The following is a 25,813-nucleotide window of genomic DNA, read 5'->3' as shown; positions in this document are numbered from 1 at the left end:
TCAGGTATTCACTGAGCATTTTATATCAGAGCTGCCGACAGGACCCTCTGTGGAGTGACAGCCTTGTTCCCACCTCACTGAGGTAATAAATAGTCACTACACGGAAAACTCATTTTCTTTTGCCTCTCACAACCAGGTAGGTAAGGTGGGTATAAACTAACCTCTTCCAGTTGTTGATTGTCTCTTAAAAAGAGTACTTCTATTTGAGTTTTCTGTAGTTCCCTTACAATTTATTGCTGGAAGTTGGCTTGGCCCTTCCACGGAATCAGAACTCAGCAGCTGAAGACTGAGCAATGGCGTGCTGTTAAAAAACTCCTTCCACTCCAGTTTGCTCGAGTGTCTGTTTTCAGTCCATCAACAGTTATTTACATTCACCAGGTTCTACTGACTCAGTGTCGTAGATGCCTCTATGCCTTCAATAGGCAGTAGGGTCCTTGAGGTTGTATGCTCACCACCACCAACACTAGAAGTCACTCCACGGAGGGCCCTGTCGGCAGCTTTGATATAAAATGCTCAGTAAATACCCGACAAGCAGGCATATCCCAAAAGTATTGTTTTGGCGGTCATCTTCTCTTTCAGGGAACCGGGGTTACATCCGTAACCAATCATTCCCTTTCCCTCTGCCTGCAAGGCTGCTGTAAGACACTGATTTCATTTGCTTGCTGAACCACTAAGTAGGATACACATAAGTTGGTAAGATATGGTACAGGCTTGCTTATATATGTGTTTATCTTAAAAAAGAAAAGTCATTCACTTTTAAAAAATGAACTGACTGACTAAAGTATAACCTATCAAATGCATGATTTCAATATTCACCAAGTACTTAACTAAAGCTGGACTTCTTTTGGCAGTATGGAGGTGGCATATGCCGTTAGCTGCCTTTTAGCAGTTCATTTTGTTTATGGTTGGAATATTGCAAATATATTCAAAATACGCTTCCGTGAACATTTTTTTTTTTATATATCACACACCTGGGCAACCAAAAATACTAAGCACTTGTGTTAATGTGTACAATATGCTGAAGTAAATGTTTTGAGTGTAATGACCCCTAGTGGCCGAAAAGGCACATTGTATGTGTGCATAAAGACGTGACAATAGGGTATTCCCCCTTTAGCGAAACTGTAGTGTGTCTGCCTTTAGTGCCCAGAGTGAGCGGTCCCAATCTCGACCGCGCTGGAAATAATAAAAATATAATAAATAAAAACATTCCAATAGATTAAACTTTAGTACACTAAATGTTTCCTCCCAACATTTTATCAAGTTGAGATTTGCAGAGGTTTTTTTATCGGCTTTATTAAATTTGTCTTGAGAGATTTTTAATTAGCAGTAGCAGACTATGGTTTCATTTTAATTTAATTTAATTATCAGTTAATCTAAAACACTTTGTATGAACATATTATTAAACGTGAACATATGGTAGACACTTACTTTTAAAACTTGATATTATGAAATGAGCTTTATTAAAACGTTTCATATTGTATTTATTTATTTATTTATTATCAAATGTTATTACATTACTAATGTATTCTAGTGTTTACAATGTCATTTTAACATGTTTTCATGGTCAACTTTATTTAGTTATTTATTTAAAATCTGATACTGGATATAGTCTTACACAAATGTTGAATCACTGCCCTTAATTAAATAAGTTAGGGCAATGCTCCTCTTTAAGACAGTAAAAAGATATACAATAAGTGTATTTATTGTGCAACTGTTAAAATATTATTTCCACTGCTACGTGTAGTTTATTTTAATACTGGTACATACATTCAGCTTTTCGGGTTGTATATAAAATACATTTATCATCATGGTGAGCTAATAATAATTATGCGAAAAGGCTTAAGGGTAGACCATACTGTTGTTAAGGAGTTTCCTATCTGCTCTAGTTTCATTTTAGGAGAATAAAAATCAACATTCAATCATCAGTAAAAACCGGAACGAGACGGAACGGACAAGAACGGCACTTTACTTAATTAAATTGCATTAAAAAGCAGCGTAGAAAGTTACACACGCGTGAGGAGAATACTTTAGCAATCAGAACCGATTAATAACACGCTGTCATTAACCCGTTCCGGCCCAGAATCCTCCTTTTATCACAAAAAAAAAACAAAAACAAAACAGGAACCTTCCCCTTTCACATTATAAAGTGTTTACTTATTAGTAAAACCGCTTAATTAGTAAAACACTATGTCCCGAAGCTGCACAGTATTAAATTACTACTCAGTGGCTCTTTGCAGATAGGGTCAACTGTACAAAAAAACAAGAAATCATTACACAGGGTCTCAAAATGCAAGGTTAACGTTTTTCCCCCTATTAAGGTTGAAAAGTGTAGTGGATGCGTTCACGGAGATCATTCTGCGCAGATTTTGTACAGAATCTAACCAATTTTGCCAATGATCCAAGAACGCAGCCATTGTGGCTATTGGTCAGATTATGTACAGATTCTGCGTAGAATGATCTCAGTAGCTGTTGCGACTGCTCTGACGTGTCAAATCTCAAACTGTGTTGAGTAGTCGCTTGCAGTTTCACTTTCCTGTTTCCTAACGTCATAAAACCGAAACTAAACGCATGGCTATCAGCTGGTCGATATACCGGCTAGCAAAATCATAAACATATTTTGTGTTTTAATAACCTACTGTTATCACCTTATAGTAACATAATAATACGATGCTGTTTACTTCTTAACAGCAATACAATGAAATGATTTGTTAAATACATTAAAATACATATATCCCTTTCACTGTTAAGATACCAGCTGTTCTTTACGTTCATTTTTCATTTGTATTCAAATAATAAGCTAGGTTCTTTAGCTGAAGAACTGCAGGTTTAACTTGTGGCTCTACCCTAATTACCCCACATTCTGGGGACTGATAGTACATTGTAAAATGCGGTACCGTCATAATAATCAGAATACCAGAGAATGACGTAGGTTTAACCAGTCCGCCGAAAAAATAAATAAATAAATAAATAAATCGAAGCTAGATTGTATATTACAGAATTTTAGAGCATTGGGTTGTATTGCTCACACCTGTGGTTATCCTCTTATTTCCCCTTAAAATGAATGGTTGATGATGCCTTCCAGTTGGATTCCATGATACTGTAAATGCTCTTAAAACACTGTTGTTTACCGTTGGGTATAGGCTGATCAAACCAACCCCCTTAGCAAATACCAAAGCGCCTGAAAAAAAAGCACATCCTCAGTCCTGCACGGTGGTGGTGATGTGTTTCAGAAGACAAGTTAATGATGTGTACGGTCCAATCCGTGTAGTCTGGGGGCGGTGGTATGTTTATCTCACTGCCTGAAAAAACGTGGGCGTAACAATACTTAAACATTTGAATTCTGTACAACTGTTCACTGGACCTCTAAATATTGTATTGTTATTTAGCATTCAGCGGTAGAAGTTGAAACTGATACACACTGTGTAAAATCAAACCTTATTGTTGGCTACTCGCATATTGCTTCTATGATGTACACCTGGGGAGAAGCTACCTGGACTGACTTAGGGTTCTCTCACACAGGTGATGACACTACACTGGAAGACAACAATTTCCATCTACCAGCCTCGAAAAACAGAATCATAGAAATCGCGTGTGGAAGCGGAGTTATTACGTTTGTTAAAGAAAATGGGAATGGCGTGATGTGGACAGAGAGTGAAAAAAGAGGAGAGCAACCTCAGAAAAGAAAATTAAGTAAGTTGTTTATATATTTGATATTGATGTTCCTGTTCAGTAATTTTTGTATTTGTATATTTCTATTAATATGAGACACTGTGGTAAGTGTTGGTTTTGATAGCTATATGTATTTTCTATTAGTTATTTTAGTAAAATAATAATAATAATAATAATAATAATAATAATAATAATAATAATAATAATAATAAGTTTATTATTCTATTGAATATGCTGAGATGATGGAATTGTGTGTACATTTCAGATTCAGTCTATGCTGTTAATAGTTTATGGCCAGATATTTCTACTGTTTACTTTTTGTTCGATTTTGTAAATAATTGTAAAGCTCCGTAGTGGAATGTTACCAAAGCACAGTGTCGAAACTTCTAGGGCTTAGATCTGACTTGTCTCGCTTCTTATGAAATTGATCACAAAGTGACAAGTTTCACTTTCCTTTCCTGTTCTCTCACAACATAATCACAAGATTCGAGCATGCAAATCCACCATGAGCGCCCTCTCCTGGAATATCGAGGAAACAAAACGTACACTGACCTCGGCCACCCAATATCCACTTTTACAACTTTTTACCAGTACTTAGACAATGCAGTTGTATATTTTAAATTATTCTTTGCCATGCATGCCATGCTTGAGTTCCACAGAGCTTAACTACAAGCTTGCACCCGTTTACAGTAGTACAGAATCACAATAAACGTCTAAATGAGGCCACATACAACTGAATTTGAAATGTAAAAGTTGATAATTGCACCATCATTATTACAATTCCTGCCAACGTCAACCGTATTTACAAAAACAGCTATTTTCATTCCCCTTCCTTCCATTAACTTCCCTACAAATTTCTGTGTATTTGGTTTGCTGTGTCCTGTGGGGTTTAGTTCTGATATCACTGTGTAACAATTTTTTTTTTTTTTTTTTTTGTTCCTGGGTAGTAAGTGTTATTTCCTAATTGCTTATGCCTCAGAAGTATAGAACATGGCTATTATTCCCCACAAACTTTGCTTTTGTGACCAGGACAGTGATATTTCAAAATATCACTATTTCCAATGGGAAAACGGGCAAATGTGTGTCTTTTCGTTCACATAATATCAGAAAAAAACAACTTATGAACCCAAATTGACATGTATTTATACTAAAGTAATACAAAGATGACTACAAAAGATTTAGAAGTGAGTAGTTTTTCGAGATTTACGATTATACTGTATTTACAGTTTCTATACTTTTGAGGCATGAGCAATTAGGAAATAACACTTACTACCCAGGAACAAAAATTGTGTTACACAGTGTATTTAATGAATCAAGATTCAATTGTCACACCTTAAATTGTGTTGATGCAGAGCCTTTGTTGCTGAGAAAAGAAAAGATCCTCATTGTGGACTGCGGGGCAACTCATATTGTGCTGGTTTCTGAAACAGGAAAGATTTTTGAGTGGAATTGTCAAGAACAGTTTAAAGTGGTACATCCCAGGTGAGCTACACGGGTTTTCATTATTTTCAATTTTTTAAGTGACTAAAAGTGGATATGCCATTTTTGCTCAGGTAGCTTTAGTATTGTGTTTGTATATATTTATACTTGCGTTTCCTAAACACATGAAGTGTACTCTTTTGTATTTTGCCACAGGTTGCTGTCAAGTTTAAGTGACAGAAAAATCATTCAAATTGCTTGTGGAAATTATCATTCACTGGCTCTATCTAGAGGTAAGATAACCTTCCAAAATGTATGTATGTAAATTGTAATATATATATATATATATATATATATATATATATATATATATATATATATATATATATATATGTGTGTGTGTGTGTGTGTGTGTGTGTGTAACTAATAGCAATGGACAGCCCATTTTATATGGTACAATTTATACTATATCACCATTATTACTATTTTATTAATAATGTCTAGGCAAACTTAATTTCCATTATTTTATCAATCTACAAACCTGGCTGGTCATTTTGAATTAGAACTTTAGTTAGTATAATAATGGTAAAATCAAAAGGCTACAGAGAAATAACGGCATGTGTGCCTAAGATAGCATAATTTCACAGACAAAACGTTGAACTGTGCTTTGTTTTTCTGTTTAAAGAAGGTGAAGTGTTTTCCTGGAAGACCATTAAGACGAGTCAGTTTGGCGCAAAAGTTCCATCCCCCCAGCTTCTGAAGTCTCTGTCGGGGATCCCGCTGGCTCAGATTGCTGCAGGGGGAGACCACAGCTTTGCTGTCTCTCTGTCAGGGGCTGTGTATGCCTGGGGGAGGAACCATGCAGGGCAACTGGGACTAGGAAACACCACAGGTAAAAGCATTTCATTGTCAATGACATATAAGCAAATTGTTTTGTAATAGAAAGGGAACTTCGTTACTTTTGTAACTTGTTTTTAATTAGGGTCTGAGCTATTTTCACCAGTTTTTTGCTGTTATATTTGTGCCTATAACTCTTTAATTATAAAGGTTACAGTTATATGTCATACATGAAATGGATGTGCACACACTAGGCTTTCATTAAAAAAAATAGTCTGAAACTCACCCTGTTCAATACAGATAGCAAAAACCACAGAAAAAGAGAGACGCTTTTTAGGAAAAAAAAATTATTTATTGTTTGTAGAATTAAGGAATTAAGGCTATAAAAAGGGACCAAAAGCAACCATAAAAAAAAAACTTTAATTGAAAATGTGCAAAAGAAAACAAAAAGATAAAAAAAAAAAAAAAACACATTTCAATTATTCATCCCAGGGACCCTGATCATGAAGCAGAAGATGTTCACTGTGGCTTGAAGGGCAAGCACGGTGACGACCAGTGCAACACAATCCTAAACAGCTCTGGTCTCGTGCATCTGATCCACAAACATGACACACACACACACACACACACACACACATATATATATATATATATATATATATATATATATATATATATATATATATATATATATATATATATATATATATTTATCAGAAAATAGGTCCTTGTGCCTTTGATGTCACCATTTCTCTTATTTTGTAAAGATTTTGTGTGAAAATGTTTGTTTACTGCACTGAGGTAGGTCTGTCTTACAGTGGAGCAGCAACATTGCAAAACACTTGCATTCACAGCTATCTCCTAATATGGTCCTCTACTGGAAACACACAAGTAGGACCTCATGTTAAAGACCTGAATCTCTTTACAATGACTCTCACAGTCCCTGAGTAAACAGATTTAAAGGGCCAGGTCGCTGGCAGGATATTTAACATTAGGCAGACCTTAAAAGGTTAAAATCTTGGTAGTCATGGAGTCTAGCCAACATGCACTAAATAAGGTCGTGCATAAATATGTGAAAGCAATAGGTATATTTATATATAATTTAATAAGACTATGTGCAGGACTTCATTAGTACTGTACTAATGTACATGGTTCACAAAAAAGTATTTGCCCCCTGTCTGATTTTCTGCATTTTTGCACATTTTTAACATTAAATTTGGTCAGATCTTTTTGTGGGTTGTATCAGTATACAGAGCAGGGCTTCTCAAACTCGGTCCTGGGGACCCCCTGTGGCTGCTGGTTTTCACTCCAACCGAGCTCTCAATTACTTAACTAGACCCTTAATTGAACTGATAATTATACCTTTATTAGAACTTTTTACTTGTTTTTAGCTCTTAAACAGTTGCAGTTCAAGCTACTTATCAAATGTTACAGCTAACTTGAAATATGCAACTGTTCAAGAGCTGAAAACAAGTAAAAAGGTCTAATTAAGCAAATTATCAGTTCAATGAAGGGTCTAGTTAAGTAATTGAGAGATTGGTTGGAACGAAAACCAGCAGCCACAGGGGGTCCCCAGGATCGAGTTTGAGAAGCACTGATATAGAGGTATGAGAGAAAAAAATGACACCAAAGTTTGGTGCTTATTTCATTTGTTTGGTGTGCAAGGTAATCAAACATGCAATCTTCAGGTGTGAAAAAGTTATTGCCCCCCCCCCCCCCCCCCCCCCCCTATTAACTCAACCCAATAGTTAACTCAACCCAATTAAAGGGATAATTAGGGTCAGCTATGGTCAGATAACTTTCTTTAATAACTATATGAAATAAGTATCAAAATTTTGTGAATTTGAAGATCTGATAACATTAGATAAAAGGTTCTACATTAATGGTGAGGCAATACCAACAGTGTCCCAGAAGCCAGTGAAAAGTCTAGGGAGATGGTACGACGGGGATCTAAAGGACACAGTTCGTGTGGGAGAAGTTAGACAACAAGCAGTGGAAGGGTTGAAGAGCATAGACATCAGCACTTTACCAGGCAAACTGAAACTCTGGTGCTTTCAGTTTGGTCTACTGCCAAGACTGCTGTGGCCACTGACTGTTCATACGTCAGGAAATGGTTGGGAGTTCCACGCTGCCTCAGCAGAGTGGGACTTTATGGTAAAGGAATACTGCAGCTACCAATCTCTGCTCTAACCGAGGAGTTTAAATGCGCCAAAGTCAGACAGGAAATTACATTAGTAGATTCACGTGACAATTGCGTAAGGGAGGCAGCATGTTGAAAACTGGAAGAAAATGGACGGCAAAGAAAGCTGTGGAAGATGCTAAGGCTGCCCTTCGAATCAGAGATATTATGGGGCAAGTTCAGCATGGAAAAGGAGGTATTGGTCTCAGTTCACCTCCTCCTACATGGCACAAGGCAACCCCGGCTCAATGGAGGAAGCTGGTAGTCAATGAGGTGCAAAAGCAGGAGGAGAGGATGAGGTGTGTAAAGGCCATTTCCCTGTTGAGCCCTCTTGAGGTGTCATGGGCTAGTCAACGAAACACCGAGGATGGAAGGTGCCCACTTGAAGAACCCAGAGATGTAACCTACTTAGCTCAATCCAGACAGTTGTCATGCTGATGCGCTGGGGAGACCGCACTGGGTTGATCCCCGAAGCCAGCATCACAACTATTGTGTGTGCTGATGCACTGGGGAGGCAAAATGAGCTGATCCCTGGAGCCAGCATTACACTTCAGCAATCAACACCAGACAGAAGGATATCTACAAATAAAACAACGCAAATGGATGGAGATGCAGATGGATCACATTAGTACTACAAAGCTACGTCTTAGTTGGTGCTTATCTTGGCGAGAGCCGAGTTCAAATCTGCATGAACTTCAACATATACTCTCATGTAATGGAAATCAAATCAGTGTCAACAATATGCAAAAATGCAGAAAATTAGACAGGGGGCAAATACTTTTTCACAGTAATATACATAGCACATAGCAGAGTGACTGTTTTCCATGATTTCCTTTCTACTAGCAGACATATTATGTCCAACCCTCGTGAAGTCGTTACAACTCAAGAAGACTGTGTTTATTTCTTGTGGAGAGGAACATACAGCCATTCTTACCAAGGTTGGTGTGAAACGTTATTCATTTTTACTTACGGTACCTGCATTCTTGGTATTGAAGCATGACAAATTTGACTCATTATTAAAGTAATTGCTTTTATTTGTTTATTTCTGCTATGTTTTGTTTCCCAAGGATGGGTTAGTGTACACTTTTGGAGCAGGGAGTTTCGGGCAGCTCGGACACAACTCAACAAGAAATGAAGTCCGACCTCGACTAGTTGCTGAGCTGTGGGGGGAGAAAGTTTCTCAGATAGCATGTGGAAGGTAACATAACTGTTGAATATTTCCAAGAATGATTATGATGATTGACCTAATCATCCTGAAATGTGTTCTGTTTTATTTTCCATAGGTTGTCCTTGGTCTGTGCTTAACTGCCTATAAAGGAGGCTGTGTGGTCCAGTAGTTAAGGAAATGGGCGTGTAACTAGCAAGACCCTGGTTCAAATCTTAGTTCAGCCACTAATTCATTGTGTGACCCTGAGCAAGTCACTTAACCTCCTTGTGTTCTGTCTTTGGGCAAATGGAAGTGTGGCATTAGTCTTTCTGCCTCCTGCAGTACAGCTTGGTCCTGAACTAAGGACCACAGCAAACCTCCAAATATAATTTTGGAAGACTAACATTTAAAAATAACAATTGTATTTTGCACTTTGAATTACATTACCATCAATAGAGAAGGTAACAAAAGAGTTGCAAGAGTGAAATTGCAAGAAATAAAGTAGATAAAACACAGATGAAAACAGGTTTGTGCATACAAAGGGATGCACTTTGTGTCAATCTCTGAATTCCTAAAGATAAAAAAAAAGCCTTAAACAAGAAAAAGCAGTATACCAAATCACGTTTATGGTTGTGAAATTGAAGTGGAAATGTAAAAAACAAACAACCAATTTACTGTATGACAAACATCCATCACAGGAGGCAGTGTGGTCCAGTGGTTAAAGACACAGGCTTATAACCAGCAGGTACCTGATTTAAATCCCAGCTCAGCCTGAGCAAGTCAGTTAACCTCCTTGTGCTCTGTCTTTGGGGTGAGACTTTGTTGTAAGTGACTCTGCAGCTGACTCATAGTTCACACACCCTAGTCTTGCATCTTGTAAAGAGCTTTGTGAATGTGGTCCACTATGAAAGGCACTATATAAAAACTGATTATTTCTGTTATTATTTATGGTGTTTTTTTTCTTTGGATTCTAGGCACCACACGGTTGCTTACGTTTCCGCTACAGGAAAGGTCTACTCGTTTGGGTGTGGACAACAAGGGCAGCTGGGAACTGGACAGAAAATTAATCAAGAGGTTCCAGTCCCTCTAACACTATCAGCAGGTATTACTGTTTGGATGAGATAATTAGTTAGCTTGTGCTTCTTTTCTTTGTTGTGTTTCTTTATTAACAGAATTAACTCCAAGTAGAACAGAAGGCACAGTGGTAACACCCCACACCATTGACCAACTCTGAATACACCGTGTAACAATTTTTTTTCTTTCTTTTTTTTTTTTTTTTGTTCCTGGGTAGCAAGTGTTATTTCTTAATTGCTTTTACCTCAAATGTATAGAAAATGGCTATTATTCCCCACAAACTTTGCTTTTGTGACCAGGACAGTGATATAAATATCACTATTTCCAATGAGAAAAAGGGCAAATTTGTGTCTTTTCGTTCACATAAAGTCAGAAAAAAACAACATATGAATCCAAATTAACATGTATTTATACTAAATTAATACAAAAATGACTACAAAAGATTTAGAAGTGAGTAGTTTTTCGAGATTTACGATTATACTGTATTTACAGTATAATCGTAAATTTATGTGAACGAAAAGACACACATTTGCCCGTTTTCCCATTGGAAATAGTGATATTTTGAAATATCACTGTCCTGGTCACAAAAGCAAAGTTTGTGGGGAATAATAGCCATTTTCTATACACTTACTGCCCAGGAACAAAAATTGTGTTACATAGTGATATCTGCCAGCACCACATTTTAAACCCCAATACACAGTAATGTGTTTTTTAGAGATATTCATATTTTGATTATTTTGCTTTCTGCCTTGTTTCTGTTTTGTATAGCAGATGGAAACAACCTCACTGTTGACAGAATTGTTGCTGGAGGTAACCAGACATTTGTGTTATACTCTCAAATTGAGGTAAGCTAACTATCTCGTCCAAATAGCAATGCCTGCTGATAGTGTTAGAGGGAGTGGAACCTCTTGTCTGTTTTATAAACGGTTACAAATATGTACAAAAAATGTATTTGACGCAGAGGGCAGTACACAGACTCTGCCATTTATTTGTCTAGCATTTAAAAAAGCGAATTCACCCATAACTATAAACACTCCATAGTGATGCATTTAGAAGTACTAAGAAAGCACATTCTTCAAAAGAAAGACTTTTAGCCAAAAGTTTGTTTTAGAATTGAGTAAGTTTGAATTTAGTAAAACTGGGGCTTGCAGATAGCATTCGAAGCCCATTAATGTTAGTGAAACCATTTGTATATAAATTACATTTGGATGTTGCCAACTGTTAAAACTATATCTTTAAATATTTTTTGGTTTTTAGGAGCTTGAGCCTTCAGCAAACATTTTTCCCTTAAAAACTGGTAAAAGGATTTCCACTATCAATGATAATTTGCTGGACAAATGGATCTCAGAATGTGAGTCAAAACAATGGAAGAATACAAAGAAGTAAGTAAATAAAACCAGTTTTCCTCGCATTACTTTTTTCTGTAGCTTTTTGTTTCCCAAAGTTTAGAGTCATTTTCAGTTATTTATGACCGCTTTTATAATTTTGTGAGGAATATGAATGTTACTGTGAAAGCACAGCTAATATGATCAAGTAAAGGAATCACATAAAATGTTACAACTATTTTCCAAGCACAAAATTAGGCATAATAATAAACACAATTTAAAAGTTCTTCCCTTTATGTCACTCACTTAGCTAGAGTTCTGTAACATCTCTAATCCACTTCAAACACACACACAAGTGGTTCCTGCAGTCTACCACCTATGTCAAGTGATCCAGTCTCTCCCCAATCGACTGCAGTTCATACTAGTTATTTTCAGTTGTATTTCATCATTTCATATGCGTATTCAGAGATGCTTCAGAAATGAGGAAGATGGAAAGGTTGGCCCTAAATTGGTAAGGTATAGTTTTGCCTTGTCACAGCACACACACACACACACACACACACACACACACACACACAAACACAAATTGTTTGAGTAGGGGAGCATTGGCTGATGTGTGCTACTCTTTGTAAAACCTGGACTTGCGATTCCAAGGCCCATGCCAACCCCTAATGTAACAGGGACCACTTACTGTTTCTGACAAACATTTACATTTTGTTTTTTTAGAGAAATTACAAGGGTTTTCTCATCTCCATCGTGTCTTAATGGGAGTTTTCTGGAACAAAGGTAAGATAAACTATGAAGCAATGGAGTATTTATGAAGCAGTTGTTAATGGAATGCAGCTAAATGCATTCAATTATTATATACAATCCTCTGCCCTCCCTGTTTAAAAAATCTTCAACTAGTACTACTTCTTAAATTGTCAACTTTACTGTCTCTCTAACAACTTGTTAACTGGTATTTTTTTTTATTTGTTTAAGCAACGATAAACACTTTAAGACAACCACTGAGATCTTGGGCATGGACTTATCCCTTGTGCGTCTTGCTTTTGAGAAGTTAGCAAGGAATATGAAAGTGTTAATGCAGGTATATTTTTATTTATTTTCAAACTAATGCTCCATCCATGCATGGTCACCTGTCATCAATATAGAGCCTCTTTTACCTGTGTTTAGATCCTAAACTTCTCCTTTGTGCTTCCAGGTTGAATCTGTGGTTCTGAACAACCTGCTGCCTTCTCTATCTGGGGCTCCAGCTGGAGTGGAAGCCATGAGGATTTACCTGATTATACCTGAACTCATTAGAGTCCTCAAAACAGAGCACAGTATCAACGAGGTAGCATCATCTCTAGCTGAAGCCATTCTCAGACTACAGCCAAGCAGCAGAGAAATCCTTGGTAAGAATTGTGATATTAATGTTTTGCATTCTTTGTAATAGTTTGTTTGACTTAAAGACGTTATCTTGTGGCTTTATATTTTCACAATTATTATCCTCGCTCTTTTAACTAGGGTAAAACTTGGTATTAACATCACAGAATGATTTGGGAGTAACAGATCTATAGAGGTGCTTCTCTGTCTGTACATATGTCTATCTGTATGTCACACTTACATTATAATTTGAGGACACTTTGTACCTCATTTGCTTACATAATGACATCTAGGTCTTAAATACCAAACAATATTCTCATTGACATTTTTATTCTATACTATTCTATACATACTGTAGATATACATCAATATCATCAACTTGTCATACCGATAGCTGTAATTTTGAATGTACAGCTGTGGAGGGATGTACATTACTGATATTTTTGTGTTAGCATGAAGAAACATGAACAGAAAGATACATATCAAAGATGCTCCATGCTTTTTCTACCCTGCTGTCTTGCTATGTCTCCTCCAATTCTCTCTTATATTAGAGTCCTTGTGGTCAAAGCTACCCTTTGCCTTCTTCAAGTTGGTTGTGACGCAATACCATCTTGTATCCAGCCAGTACCTTCACAGGGCAAGAACAGGTTCCCCAGTGAACTTGGATAAACTTTGTAATTCTTTATGTGTCCTGCAAATACTATACAAGGTAATGTAGTGGTTCAAAATACATAATTATTGAGAAGAATATTATTTTTTAACAACCTGCATTAACCCTATCCTCCTTCATACACACATGCTCACACACAAGATAGATACATTGGGGTAGATGTAAGTACAGGCGCAGTACAAATAATTGCAGGTGCAAAATTCTAATTGCCAGCATATTACTCAACACGCACAAACAATGATCTGCAATTATGATCATGAGGATCGCAATGAGGGCATTGGTTTATTTAGGGCCACACTTACAGAGTTAGGAGTACAGAGAGCAGTAGTTGCTGTATGACATTTGTGGTGCACGAAAATACAAACCAAAGAAAAATATGTCAGAAGATGGGCAGCAAAGTCCTCTTGACGCACTGAAAAAAGAAGTTTTCTGAGAAGGAGCTTACGTTGAGGAGAGTCCTTAGGGCTGAGGTCACTCAGCATGAAACTGAGTTGTTTGGAAAAGCCTCCACCAACATCAGTTATGCTAGCATCCTTAGGAAATTATATGTATTGGCCTGCCATTTTAACATGACAGCACTCTGGAAAAAGTGGATTGGGCAATCCCTCCAGACATTCTGTGGTCTGAAAGGAACCAGAGGCTAAGTAGTATAGAGATCACAGCACCTTCACATGTGCAGTGATAACAGTCCCTAGATTGATGCTGGGGTCTAGCTCATCCCTCAGTTCAGTTATTAGGTCTAGGATGACCTGCGAAATGAGACGATAACGCTTTAGCACCCCATCCTCTGGCACCCCAAACAAAGTGACCCTGGGATTGAATATGCAGGGTCTTCGTCTTGCACTTCTCCTCTGATCATGTTCCTGCCTCTCCTCACAAGTGTCACAGCATCAGGAAGTGCACCAAAGCTAACTGCTGTATCCAAAACACTCTAAATAGTATAACGAAAGGAGAAACAGTCAGATGTAATTAGTTTTTTTTTTTTTTTAACTTATTGAGTATGTTACATAAACATCTGAAAAACCAAAGCATATTATATATATATATATATATATATATATATATATATATATATATATATATATATATATATATATAGACACAGTGCCTATAGAAAGTCTACATCCCCTTTCAAAATTTTCACCTTTTGTTGCCTTATAGCCTGGAATTAAAATGCATTAAAAAAAAAAAAAAAATACATTGATCTACACATCATACCCCACAACTTCCAAGTGAAAAAAATATTCTAGAAATTTGTAAAAAATTAATTAAAAATAAAAACTGAAATAGCTTGGTTGGATAAGTGTCCACCCCCCTGTGATAGCAATCCTACATTAGCTCAGGTGTAACCAATCACCTTCAGAATCACACACCAAGTTAAGTGGACTCCACCGGTGTTAAATTGTAGTGATTCACATGATTTCAGGATCAATTCAGCAGTTCCTGTGGGTTCCCTTGCTAGGTAGTGCATTTCAAAGCAAAGACTCAAAGATTTCGCGGACCTGTTTAAAAATTAAATAAACCTAAGTAAACATTATTTCAGAGCACTGTAAAAGCCTAAAGATAGTGTTACCTGTTTCCTTACTAAAACAGAGTGCTGTCATTTGTTAAAGGCAAGCATGCAACACCCCCCTCCCCCCCCTGACTTTGTCCCACCCCATACTGTACAGTACAGGTCACAGAAAAGCTCCTTCAGCTTCTTCAGTTTAAAATATATTTCAGTTAAATTCATTGCCTAGCTTTATTTTCAAATAACAAAACGCACATGATTTATATTTAAACTATTTCTAAACCAATGCAAATCATTTTTTTAATGTAAAAGAGATTGCCATGAGCAAATTACTCTTACTCACACAAGCGTGCACTGTTGGGTGATGACTCATGAACCTTGCAATCCTCCTGCTCAAAACAGTCAGGTGCACACAAGTCAGATCACAACTAAAAACTAAACTGTGCATGCGGCAATCAGTCAGGGGATGCAGAATTCAAGGGGAGGCAGAATATTACACAACACTCGTACAATCAGACTTTACAGCTGCTAAACACGATTTATGGCATCATTATGGGGGTTTTGGATCCACAAATCACTTTGCACGTACATGTCTATGTGGCTGTTCTCATCTGCTTAATGATAATGCTTGACATAGTTGTGTCTAAGTTACAGTCTGAGGAGACTCTGTTTTAGTCGGTGTGGTTAGATTATACTTTATTATGTTATTTGTCTGCAGGTGAACTCCAATGCCATTAACAGGATTCAGGAGAACAAGTTCTACATAACTGAGATTGGACATTATTTTCACTCAGTAAGTTGTTTTGTTTTTTTTTTCTAACTTTTGTATTTAATATATTGCTACTTCAGAAATCCCCTTTTATTAGTTGTTACATCCTGTTTGGGAGCTATGAACACTTAACACAAGTTGATAAAATGTGTTTTTATTAAGTGGCAGTGGGGCTACAGAGACCCTTATAAAAGTTGATATGGTAAAAGCATAGTAAAGATTAGTGGAACTATAGTGAAAGTCTGGGGAAATACAGGGCAAATTATTATTATTATAGATTGTTTACATTAGCAATATTAAGATCATTAGTGTGTTTATGTGTTATTATCTTACACAATTTTTTAATATAATTTTTATATCTCTGCAGATTGAACAAATGCAGTCTGTTAATTTTAAATTCATTGAAAAACAAACATCATTTATGGTATGTAGAACAACATTTTATAGTTGCTATTTGAAGTTTAATCTATGGGGGCATTCTGTTTTCAGAATCCTTAAATCAGTCTAGAATGACTTTCGTTTCCATTTCAATTTAGAAATTGGTTAACCCCCGAAAAAGGTTCACTGATTACATTTTGATAAGACTAAATCTTGTAATTGCTAATAACATATATATATATGTATATATATATAATTGTACATATTATTAATAAACAAATATCAAAAAGGTACTTTCAGGCATGATGGCTTTAATTGTTACTAATGAGACAAGATATGTGTCATGTCACATGTCAGTCTGTTTTGGAGGGTTAAGCCATGGGGTTTCTTTCATTTTTGTTCAAATATTTCCTGGGTTATAACAAGTTAAATAAACCACTCAACGTTCTCTTTGACTTGCCCATCTTTTGAAAAAGATTAAACACAAATGTGTCTTGTTTTTTTTTTTTTGTTTGTTTTTTTCAGACTCTTCTACATTCATTGACCATATACCCTTGTATCTTTGATTTTGGTGCGAAACGCTTAACACTTCGAATGGATTGTTTCAGAACATTTTTTGTAGGTTGTTTTTTGAGTTCACAATATTTTTTAAATTTAGGTTTGTAAAGTTGTGTGCTACTTTCAGCTGTTCGCGTTTTGTTTCTGACAGATGGCTGTCCAGATACATCCTTTTGGAGCAAATAATCTGCTTGTCAACCGAAGAAATCTCTTACATGATACCCTGCAGTACCTAAAAGACAATTCATGCAACCACTGCTGGCCATTAAAGGTGATTATACAATAAAACTCAAAATACAGTGGCTGGCGAAAGTATTGACCCCCCTTTGCATTTTTCCTATTTTGTTGCCTTACAACCTGGAATTAAAATTGATTTTTATTTGGATTTCATGTAATGGACATACACAAAATAGTCCAAATTGGTGAAGTGAAATGAAAAAAATAACTTGTTTAAAAAAATTCTAAAAAATAAATAACGGAAAAGTGGTGCGTGCATATGTATTCACCCCCTTTGCTATTAAGCCTCTAAATAAGATCTGGTGCAACCAATTACCTTCAGAAGTCACATAATTAGTTAAATAAAGCCCACCTGTGTGCAATCTAAGTGTCACATGATCTGTCACTTGATCTCAGTATATATACACCTGTTCTGAAAGGCCCCAGAGTCTGCAACACCACTAAGCAAGGGGCACCACCAAGCAAGCGGCACCATGAAGACCAAGGAGCTCTCCAAACAGGTCAGGGACAAAGTTGTGGAGAAGTACAGATCAGGGTTGGGTTATAAAAAAATATCAGAAACTTTGAACATCCCACGGAGCACCATTAAAGCCATTATTAAAAAATGGAAAGAATATGGCACCACAGCAAACCTGGCAAGAGAGGGCCGCCCACCAAAACTCACAGACCAGGCAAGGAGGGCATTAATCAGAGAGGCAACAAAGAGACCAAAGATAACCCTGAAGGAGCTGCAAAGCTCCACAGCGGAGATTGGAGTATCTGTCCATAGGACCACTTTAAGCCATACACTCCACAGAGCTGGGCTTTACGGAAGAGTGGCCAGAACAAAGCCATTGCTTAAAGAAAAAAATAAGCAAACACGTTTGGTGTTCGCCAAAAGGCATGTGGGAGACTCCCCAAACATATGGAAGAAGGTACTCTGGTCAGATGAGACTAAAATTGAGCTTTTTGGCCATCAAGGAAAACGCTATGTCTGGCACAAACCCAACACCTCTCATCACCCCGAGAACACCATCCCCACAGTGAAGCATGGTGGTGGCAGCATCATGTTGTGGGGATGTTTTTCATCGGCAGGGACAGGGAAACTGGTCAGAATTGAAGGAATGATGGATGGCGCTAAATACAGGGAAATTCTTGAGGGAAACCTGTTACAGTCTTCCAGAGATTTGAGACTGGGATGGAGGTTCACCTTCCAGCAGGACAATGACCCTAAGCATACTGCTAAAGCAACACTCAAGCGGTTTAAGGGGAAACATTTAAATGTCTTGGAATGGCCTAGTCAAAGCCCAGACCTCAATCCAATTGAGAATCTGTGGTATGACTTACAGATTGCTGTACACCAGCGGAACCCATCCAACTTGAAGGAGCTGGAGCAGTTTTGCCTTGAAGAATGGGCAAAAATCCCAGTGGCTAGATGTGCCAAGTTTATAGATACATACCCCAAGAGACTTGCAGCTGTAATTGCTGCAAAAGGTGGCTCTACAAAGTATTAACTTTGGGGGGGGGTGAATACTTACGCACACTCAAGTTTTCTGTTTTTTTTGTCTTTTCTTGTTTGTTTCACAATAAAAAATATTTTGCATCTTCAAAGTGGTAGGCATGTTGTGTAAATCAAATGATACAAACCCCCCAAAAATAAATTTTAATTCCAGGTTGTAAGGCAACAAAATAGGAAAAATGCCAAGGGGGGTCAATACTTTCGCAAGCCACTGTACATCTGAATTGAGGTAATGAATTGGATCCTGATCTCTCATTTGAGACTCATATTAGGGAAGTTACTAAAGCATCTTTTTACAATTTGAGAAATATAGCCAAACTTAGACCAAATTTGTGTATCTGATGCCGAGAGACTAATTCATGCCTTTGTTTCATCTAGAATTTATTATTGTAATGTGTGGTATCCTGCTTGCAGCTTGTTCAGAATACCTCCACTAGAATTCTGACTAAAACCAGGAAAAGTGAACATATTACCAGTTTTAGCCTCTTTACATGGTTCTCCCTGTGCAGTATAGAATTGATTTTAAGATGTTGCTGTTAGCTTACAAGGCCCTGAATGGATTAGCACCTAGTTATTTGCAGGATATAATGACCCTGTATCTTCCAAACCGCACTCCGAGATCACAGGATGCGGGGCTGCTGGTTATTCCTAGGGGTCAACAAAAGCAACACGGAAAGTAGGGCTTTTTCTCGTAGAGCTCCTAAATTATGGAATGTTGTGCCTTCGTTTGTCAGTGAAGCTTACAGTTTTTAAGTCAAGACTAAAAATGCACTTTTAGAAAAATGGCTTTCTTATCTTAGTGGGCTTCAATGTAACTTTGAAATTGCTGCTTTTGTATTATTGTTATTATGTGTATACTGTTATTTAAATCTGCTATTTGAATGGTCTGATTGTGTCAGTTGTATGTGTGACATGCTATACAAATGTATTGTGGTTTGTACTGTACAGTGCTTTGCGAAACTTTTGTATAAAAAGCGCTATATAAATGCAATACATAAATAAGGTATGTACTGTAGTTATTTAAAATATATAGTGGCAAGCCGGACTCAGTAGCCAAACAAATGGTTAAGTTACAATTTGTTCATTTATTGTATATATTTATCTGTTTCGTCTGGCCTGTGACATACTGTAGTGGGAATCTTTCTGTATTGATTTTGACTATTCTCACTAGCCTGACTAGCCAATACCACTGTGACCAATAAGCATGAATCTTTCACCCTTCTGCTTTGAATAGACCAGTGGATAGCTCTATTGTAGTTCTGGTCAGCTGCATGATGCATTTGTACTCATTATTGATTTTTTAAAATTTATTTAAGGTCAAATTTGTGGATGAAAATGGTATTGATCATGGAGGACTATCGCAGGAGTTCTTCTCTGTCATCACGAGGGAGCTGTATACATTGGAAACTAGAGCATTTAAACTCTGTGAAGACTCCAGACTAGTGTGGTTTAGTCAGAAGGTATTTACAGTATATAATTAAATATACATTATTGGTGACATACATATGTTATTAGCAATTACAAGATTTAAGGGGCTCAACAAATTAATGACAATTAACATTAAAATCATAGTGTGTGTGTGCTTGGGTGGGCTTTAGCAGTATATTTTCTAATTTAAAAAAAACACTTTTATATTTACAGGAACACAGAAAGAGTGATATGTTCTTTCTGATTGGAGTTCTTTGCGGAATGGCCTTGTACAATCACTGTGTAGCAGACTTCCACTTCCCCTTGGCCTTGTTCAAGAAGCTGCTGAAAGAAAAGCCCACGTTGGAAGACCTGAAGGAGTTGTCCCCAATAGAAGCAAGGTAAGTAAATGCAAACAGGGCTCAAATATGCAGTTTTCGAAATAGCAATGTATGTGTTTTCACTTTAAAATGCGATTTCTGGTAGTACAGTTAGTTACACTTTATTTGCAAACCTTGCTTTCAAGTCGCGTTGCAACTTTAACCTAGTGTAGTACGTGCAGTTTAGACATGTGTTTCCTTTAAACTTGCAAATTTGAGACCTAGATAGAGACAAGATGTAATGGATTATTTTGTTTGCTAAAACCACTTGAAGATGGATTTATTTTTTAATGTTTTGAAAGTTGTATCATGGTTGACAGTGACAATTGCAGATGTATTTGGGGGGGTTAAAATCTGGGTGTATGCTATTTGGATGCAAAATCAGTTGACAATGTCAATGTCTTTTTCTCTTTAAGGAGCCTTCAATCTATTCTTGATGAAGATGAAGATTCCGTAGAAAGTTTATATTTGGATTTCACAGTAAGCATGTGATCCCTATATATATATATATATATATATATATATATATATATATATATATATATATATATATATATATATATATATAAAAGTTCTAAAAGTACTTTCAGAATACAAGTGTTTAATCAAATACGACTTTGTGGTTTTAGGTTCAAGGACATGAACTTGTGCCGAATGGGAAAGATATACTTGTCACCAAATACAACAGGTAACACCTGAAATGTGTCTAAACAGGAGTGTGGGATTGGCATGAGAAAATCAAAAAGATCTTTCAGAGTTAACACAGGTCACCTGCTTCACCTCACCTACTGGCCAGGTGCCTGGTAAGCTTAAGCTCCTGCAAAGGTGGCCTTTGTCCTCCAGGCGCTGGTAGCTTGACGACATCTACTGTCTAACAGAGCTGCTGTGGGGAGTGAGAAAGCATAAATGGTAATTTGAAAATGGGGGGAAAGTGGGGGTAAAACATTTGGACGCTAAACGTACAAACAAACAAAAAGTTCTGCTTTTTGGGTTATACTTACAGCCCTGTGAAAATCGCGGAAATTGTCTTTAAAATTCACGGCAGTGTCACGGGTAAAGTATTGTATTTTGCGGAATGTGCACAGAAATATTGTATAAATTACGTGTACAGATTTTTTTTTTTTTTTTTAAACCGCAAATATACAGATAAATGCACTGACATCAAAGTTATTCATGCACTTTACAATCGCTTGTGAAACAGTGTTGTAATTAACAGCCTGTAGGTAAAGTGTATTTGCAAGGACAGTTTTCAGTTCTAGAAAATCAGGTGCATGTTCACCATTTAGGTCTTGCAAAACAATTAAATGTGTAACCAGACTGTTTTACCAATTCCATAATCTCCTGTATAATCTCCTACATACTCAGCAATTTTAGGTAAGTATTCACGTCTCAGCTGGGCTGATGAAGGAATCACTCCACCAATTACTACACTCTGTCTGAAGAATTTCCGTAACTTTTGAAATTTTTTTCCGTAATTTTTTAAAAGTGATATTTGCGCAAAGAAATGCCTCTGTCAGGTTAAGTTGTATAAGTGGACTTTGGGAATATGGAAGTCACCTTTTTTTGTTTCTTTGCAAGTAAAGCAGTCACAGTGCTGCTCTGGATTTCCGCCTTTCTCTTTCGGTGAATATTTGAATCTAAATGCCTGTCAACAGCCGAGTTTCGGTAGTGATCTGCAGTAACGTTGCAGGACGTACAGAAGAGCTTACCTCCATCGCTGTGTAAAACTTCTGCTGGATGCTGCTTTACATGATCTGCTGCAGACAGCTTTTTAGCCATTTTAGAGACATCCATTTTCTTGTTTACAGTGTAGTATTTTAATTTCCCACCTAGATCGCATATAGTGACATGACATAATCACTTCACAGCACTCTGTGCATGGTGAATAGTTCACACAGGCACACAGCAGAGTTGTAACGTACAGTTTCGTTAATATGTTTTTTTTTTCTATGAAATACAAATTATGAAATTGTTTTTATTTAAGAATATTGTAAAAATCGCAGTATTGCGCTAATTTCACGATTTCCACGCAGCCCATGAAATCGTGATTTTCACAGGGCCTTAGTTATACTGTATCACGCAAAAAATAACATACATATTTTAAAATAAACATACAATTTAGTTAATTATGATATATCTATTATTATGATAACACTCCATGTATTTTATTTGCAGAACTCAGTATGTTGAAGAATACGTGGATTTTGTGTTCAACAAATCGGTCAAGAAGCAGTTTGACGATTTTATGAAAGGTTTTAGAAAAGGATGCCCCAGTGAGATGTGGAACATATTCCTGCCTGTTGAGCTCATGGCAATACTCAATGGAAACACCAAATATGAGTGGGAAGAATTGGAAAAGGTGAGCTTCCTGCAGCATTCGATTCTAGTCCAGGTCAGAAGTGACCTGAAGCATTATGTCATATGAGTGGTGGAGCTCTGAAGTCTGTTAATATGGCACTTGTAACAAAAACACAACATAGTGCAGTAACACATGCATTAGCAGTCTGTAACTTACAGTACACACCCCTGTGTATTACTAGACCATAATATGTTTGATTTTCTGAACACAGAATGCAAACTACAAAGGATATGAACCTACAGATGAGAACATCAGGAATTTCTGGATGGTATTCCATGAACTTGAGGAGGAGCAGAAGAAGCATTTCCTTGGTAAGTTATTTCAGGCATCAACCATAACTGACATGACTTCGTTTTTTGAAGCTGACAGAAATCAGACCTTTGGATCATCACAGAAGAATCACAAAGGGCTAGTTTTTGGGGTTTTTTTTTCCTTTCACAAAAGGTGAAAGTTGCACACTGAAGTCTACTGGATGCTACAATAAACTTTCAAATTGTATTTATAGCCCATATTCTCCTAATAATCTTGCATTATTACTGTAGTTACCTGCCTAAAGAAGACATCATTTTGTAAGTATCTCCTACTGAATTCAACATTTCTTTTATCAGCCTTTTTGACAGCAAGTGACAGAGTGCCAGTAGGAGGAATGGCCAGTCTCAGCATCACCATAGTGAACATAGAAAGAGAGGATCCAGACAAATACTATCCCGCTGCAAACACCTGTTATCGGTTCTTGTACCTTCCCAATTACAACAGTGTGGACATCTTGAAAAAACAGTTATTGCATGCGATCACTTTCTATGAAGGATTTGGAGAATATTAAAGCTTAGCAATGGTTTTGGTCATTGCTGCTATTTTAAATTTAGAACTTAGATTGAAAACATTTAGATGGTTCTTTTTGAGTTTACATGGAAACTGGAAAGTGGAACGTGGAGCTTACTCTGTAGTTAACCTATGTTGTGTCAAAATGCCTTGAAAGGTCCGATCCAATGATTTTCTTGGCCCAAAAGTGAGAATTAAGAATAACAGTTTCATCAGAGCTACCGGTAATGATGTTGTTTTGTATTATATTATACTGTTCAAATTGCACTACTGCAAATAAAATCATTGTTTTCTTGTTGAAATTGCACGGATGGTAAATATGTTATTGCAAATGTATTCTGTGTTCCAATTTTTTTTTTTTTTTTTACATTGTGATACTGTATTGTGTAATGGACTGCTTTGTATTTTTTTTCTGAAAGGAAAAAAAATACAAATAAATGTTAAAACTGGTACAATAGTGTTAAATTGTTTCTAATTTTGTATGAAGTGTTGCTCTATTCAGAAGAAATTGATAATGAAAGTAAATGGCTTTGTGAATTTAGGTTTTTTTTTTTTTTTTTTTTTAAAGAACATTATTTAAAAACTACTAAGCTATTACTTTAAAAAGTTCATATTTATTTTTTGATCAAACTGTACCCTGTGTATTTCGTTTTTTAACATTAAATATTAATGTATATTTTGGTAATAATAATAATAATAATAATAATAATAATAATAATAATAATAATAATAATAATTTGCTTTTAAATCATGTTGCATATAGAGATAAGACCTGCAACTCTGCTGCTGTGTTATTTTGTATTAATATTTTTCATCTGGGTCCATAGAAAGGATATTTATTTTGAAGTTGTAATGTATTTAAAAAAAAAAAAATTGTTATTGTCATTATTTTAGTAGCAGGTTACAGCATAAGACAGTATAGAGCAAACGGTTCTGAAAATCTTCTGTCTGTATCTCCATTTAGCTGCTACTGAGAATTTGTTTTTACTCTCTCTATTTTTCATAATAAAATCTAATTCATGAAACAATTATTGTTGCATTGGTGGGATGAATATAATGGTACAGTATTGTACAAAACATTTGAAATGTGCACACATTGTACAGGGTGGGGGGGGGGTCACAGTTCATAATGTAATATACAGCACTCAAAAAGGGCCAAGAGTAAACAGCTGGGGTTGGTGTCTGCCATTATACCAGCAACAAGGAGAAAACAAAAATATGGACAGCAAACATACTGTCCATTTTTCAAGGAACTTACCTGGTCTATACTTTAATTTCTGACTTTACGTGGGTATGTGATTTAAGAATTGCTTGGCAAAATCCTAATGTATTTAAACAGCTAAAATCTAAATTTAAAACTGTTTGTGTGAACTCTGAAGTTCAAGAAGTTGCCCTGCCAAACCTTTGAAAAAACATATGCATTATAAAATAGATACATAGGGGCTGATGCAAGGATAGGTGGAGTGCAAACAATTGCAGCTGCAAAATCCAAATTGCTTAGCAGCCAGGCAATTATTTTGCACTGCGGCCTATGTAAGCTTAAGAGCAATGCAATTACTCAACAAGCACAAATAAGGAGTTGCAATCATGATAACAAGGGTCACAATGAACAACACCTGTGCATCAGGATATTTAGTGGCTGCACTTACAGCCCAGAGGTGAGGTGAGTTAGGAGTACAGAGAGCAGTATGTGCTGTATGAGATTTGTGGAGCACGAAAATCAAAATAAACCGAAAATGTCAGAGGAAGGGCAGCAAAGTTCTTGGTGCACGGACGATAAAGTAAAATAAAACTTTTCTGAGGAGCTGAGAGTCCTTACAGCTGTGGTCACTCAACATGAAATTTAATTATTTGGAAAAGCCTCAGCCAGCATTAGGTATGCTATCAAAGAAGCCATATGGTCCTCTATAGTGGAGAAAGTCAATACCATCAGTGTTAGCAGGAGGACAGTCAACTAGGTGATGAAAAGGTGAAATTCAGCTATTTGGTTTAGGATGGCCTGTGGAGTGAGACGATAACGCCTTCCCACCGCATCCTCCAGCATCCCAAACAAAGTGACCCTGGGATTGAATATGCAACGTCTTCTCCGTCTTGCCCTTCTCCTACAAAGGTTTTCCTGTCTGTCCTCAACAAGAGCCCTGAGGCCAATGACAAGTCTCTGAAGGTGTGTGCTTTTATACAGCTCTTAATTACTCGCTTCTACAATGGTT

General features: G+C 36.7%; 1 protein-coding gene across 1 annotated transcript in view; it reads left to right on the top strand.

Annotated features, from left to right (window-relative positions):
- Window positions 1-3,239: 3,239 nt before the first annotated feature.
- Window positions 3,240-25,813, top strand: part of LOC121326658 (probable E3 ubiquitin-protein ligase HERC3) — a 48,434-nt gene continuing 25,860 nt past the window's right edge. The window contains 24 exon segments of the mRNA XM_041270003.1: window positions 3,240-3,690; window positions 5,022-5,151; window positions 5,305-5,381; window positions 5,774-5,980; window positions 8,951-9,042; window positions 9,172-9,302; window positions 10,226-10,353; window positions 11,094-11,170; window positions 11,583-11,707; window positions 12,377-12,436; window positions 12,632-12,737; window positions 12,852-13,044; window positions 13,567-13,724; window positions 15,914-15,988; window positions 16,332-16,388; window positions 16,868-16,960; window positions 17,052-17,171; window positions 19,952-20,095; window positions 20,277-20,443; window positions 20,839-20,902; window positions 21,052-21,110; window positions 22,598-22,781; window positions 22,993-23,092; window positions 23,390-23,599. Coding sequence (XP_041125937.1) covers window positions 3,465-3,690; window positions 5,022-5,151; window positions 5,305-5,381; window positions 5,774-5,980; window positions 8,951-9,042; window positions 9,172-9,302; window positions 10,226-10,353; window positions 11,094-11,170; window positions 11,583-11,707; window positions 12,377-12,436; window positions 12,632-12,737; window positions 12,852-13,044; window positions 13,567-13,724; window positions 15,914-15,988; window positions 16,332-16,388; window positions 16,868-16,960; window positions 17,052-17,171; window positions 19,952-20,095; window positions 20,277-20,443; window positions 20,839-20,902; window positions 21,052-21,110; window positions 22,598-22,781; window positions 22,993-23,092; window positions 23,390-23,599 — 2,983 coding nt within the window. The 5' untranslated portion in view covers window positions 3,240-3,464.

This window comes from Polyodon spathula, chromosome 2 (assembly GCF_017654505.1).
Source record: "Polyodon spathula isolate WHYD16114869_AA chromosome 2, ASM1765450v1, whole genome shotgun sequence".
NCBI classification, from domain to species: Eukaryota; Metazoa; Chordata; class Actinopteri; order Acipenseriformes; family Polyodontidae; genus Polyodon; species Polyodon spathula.
This window is presented reverse-complemented; position numbering and strand designations above follow the sequence as displayed.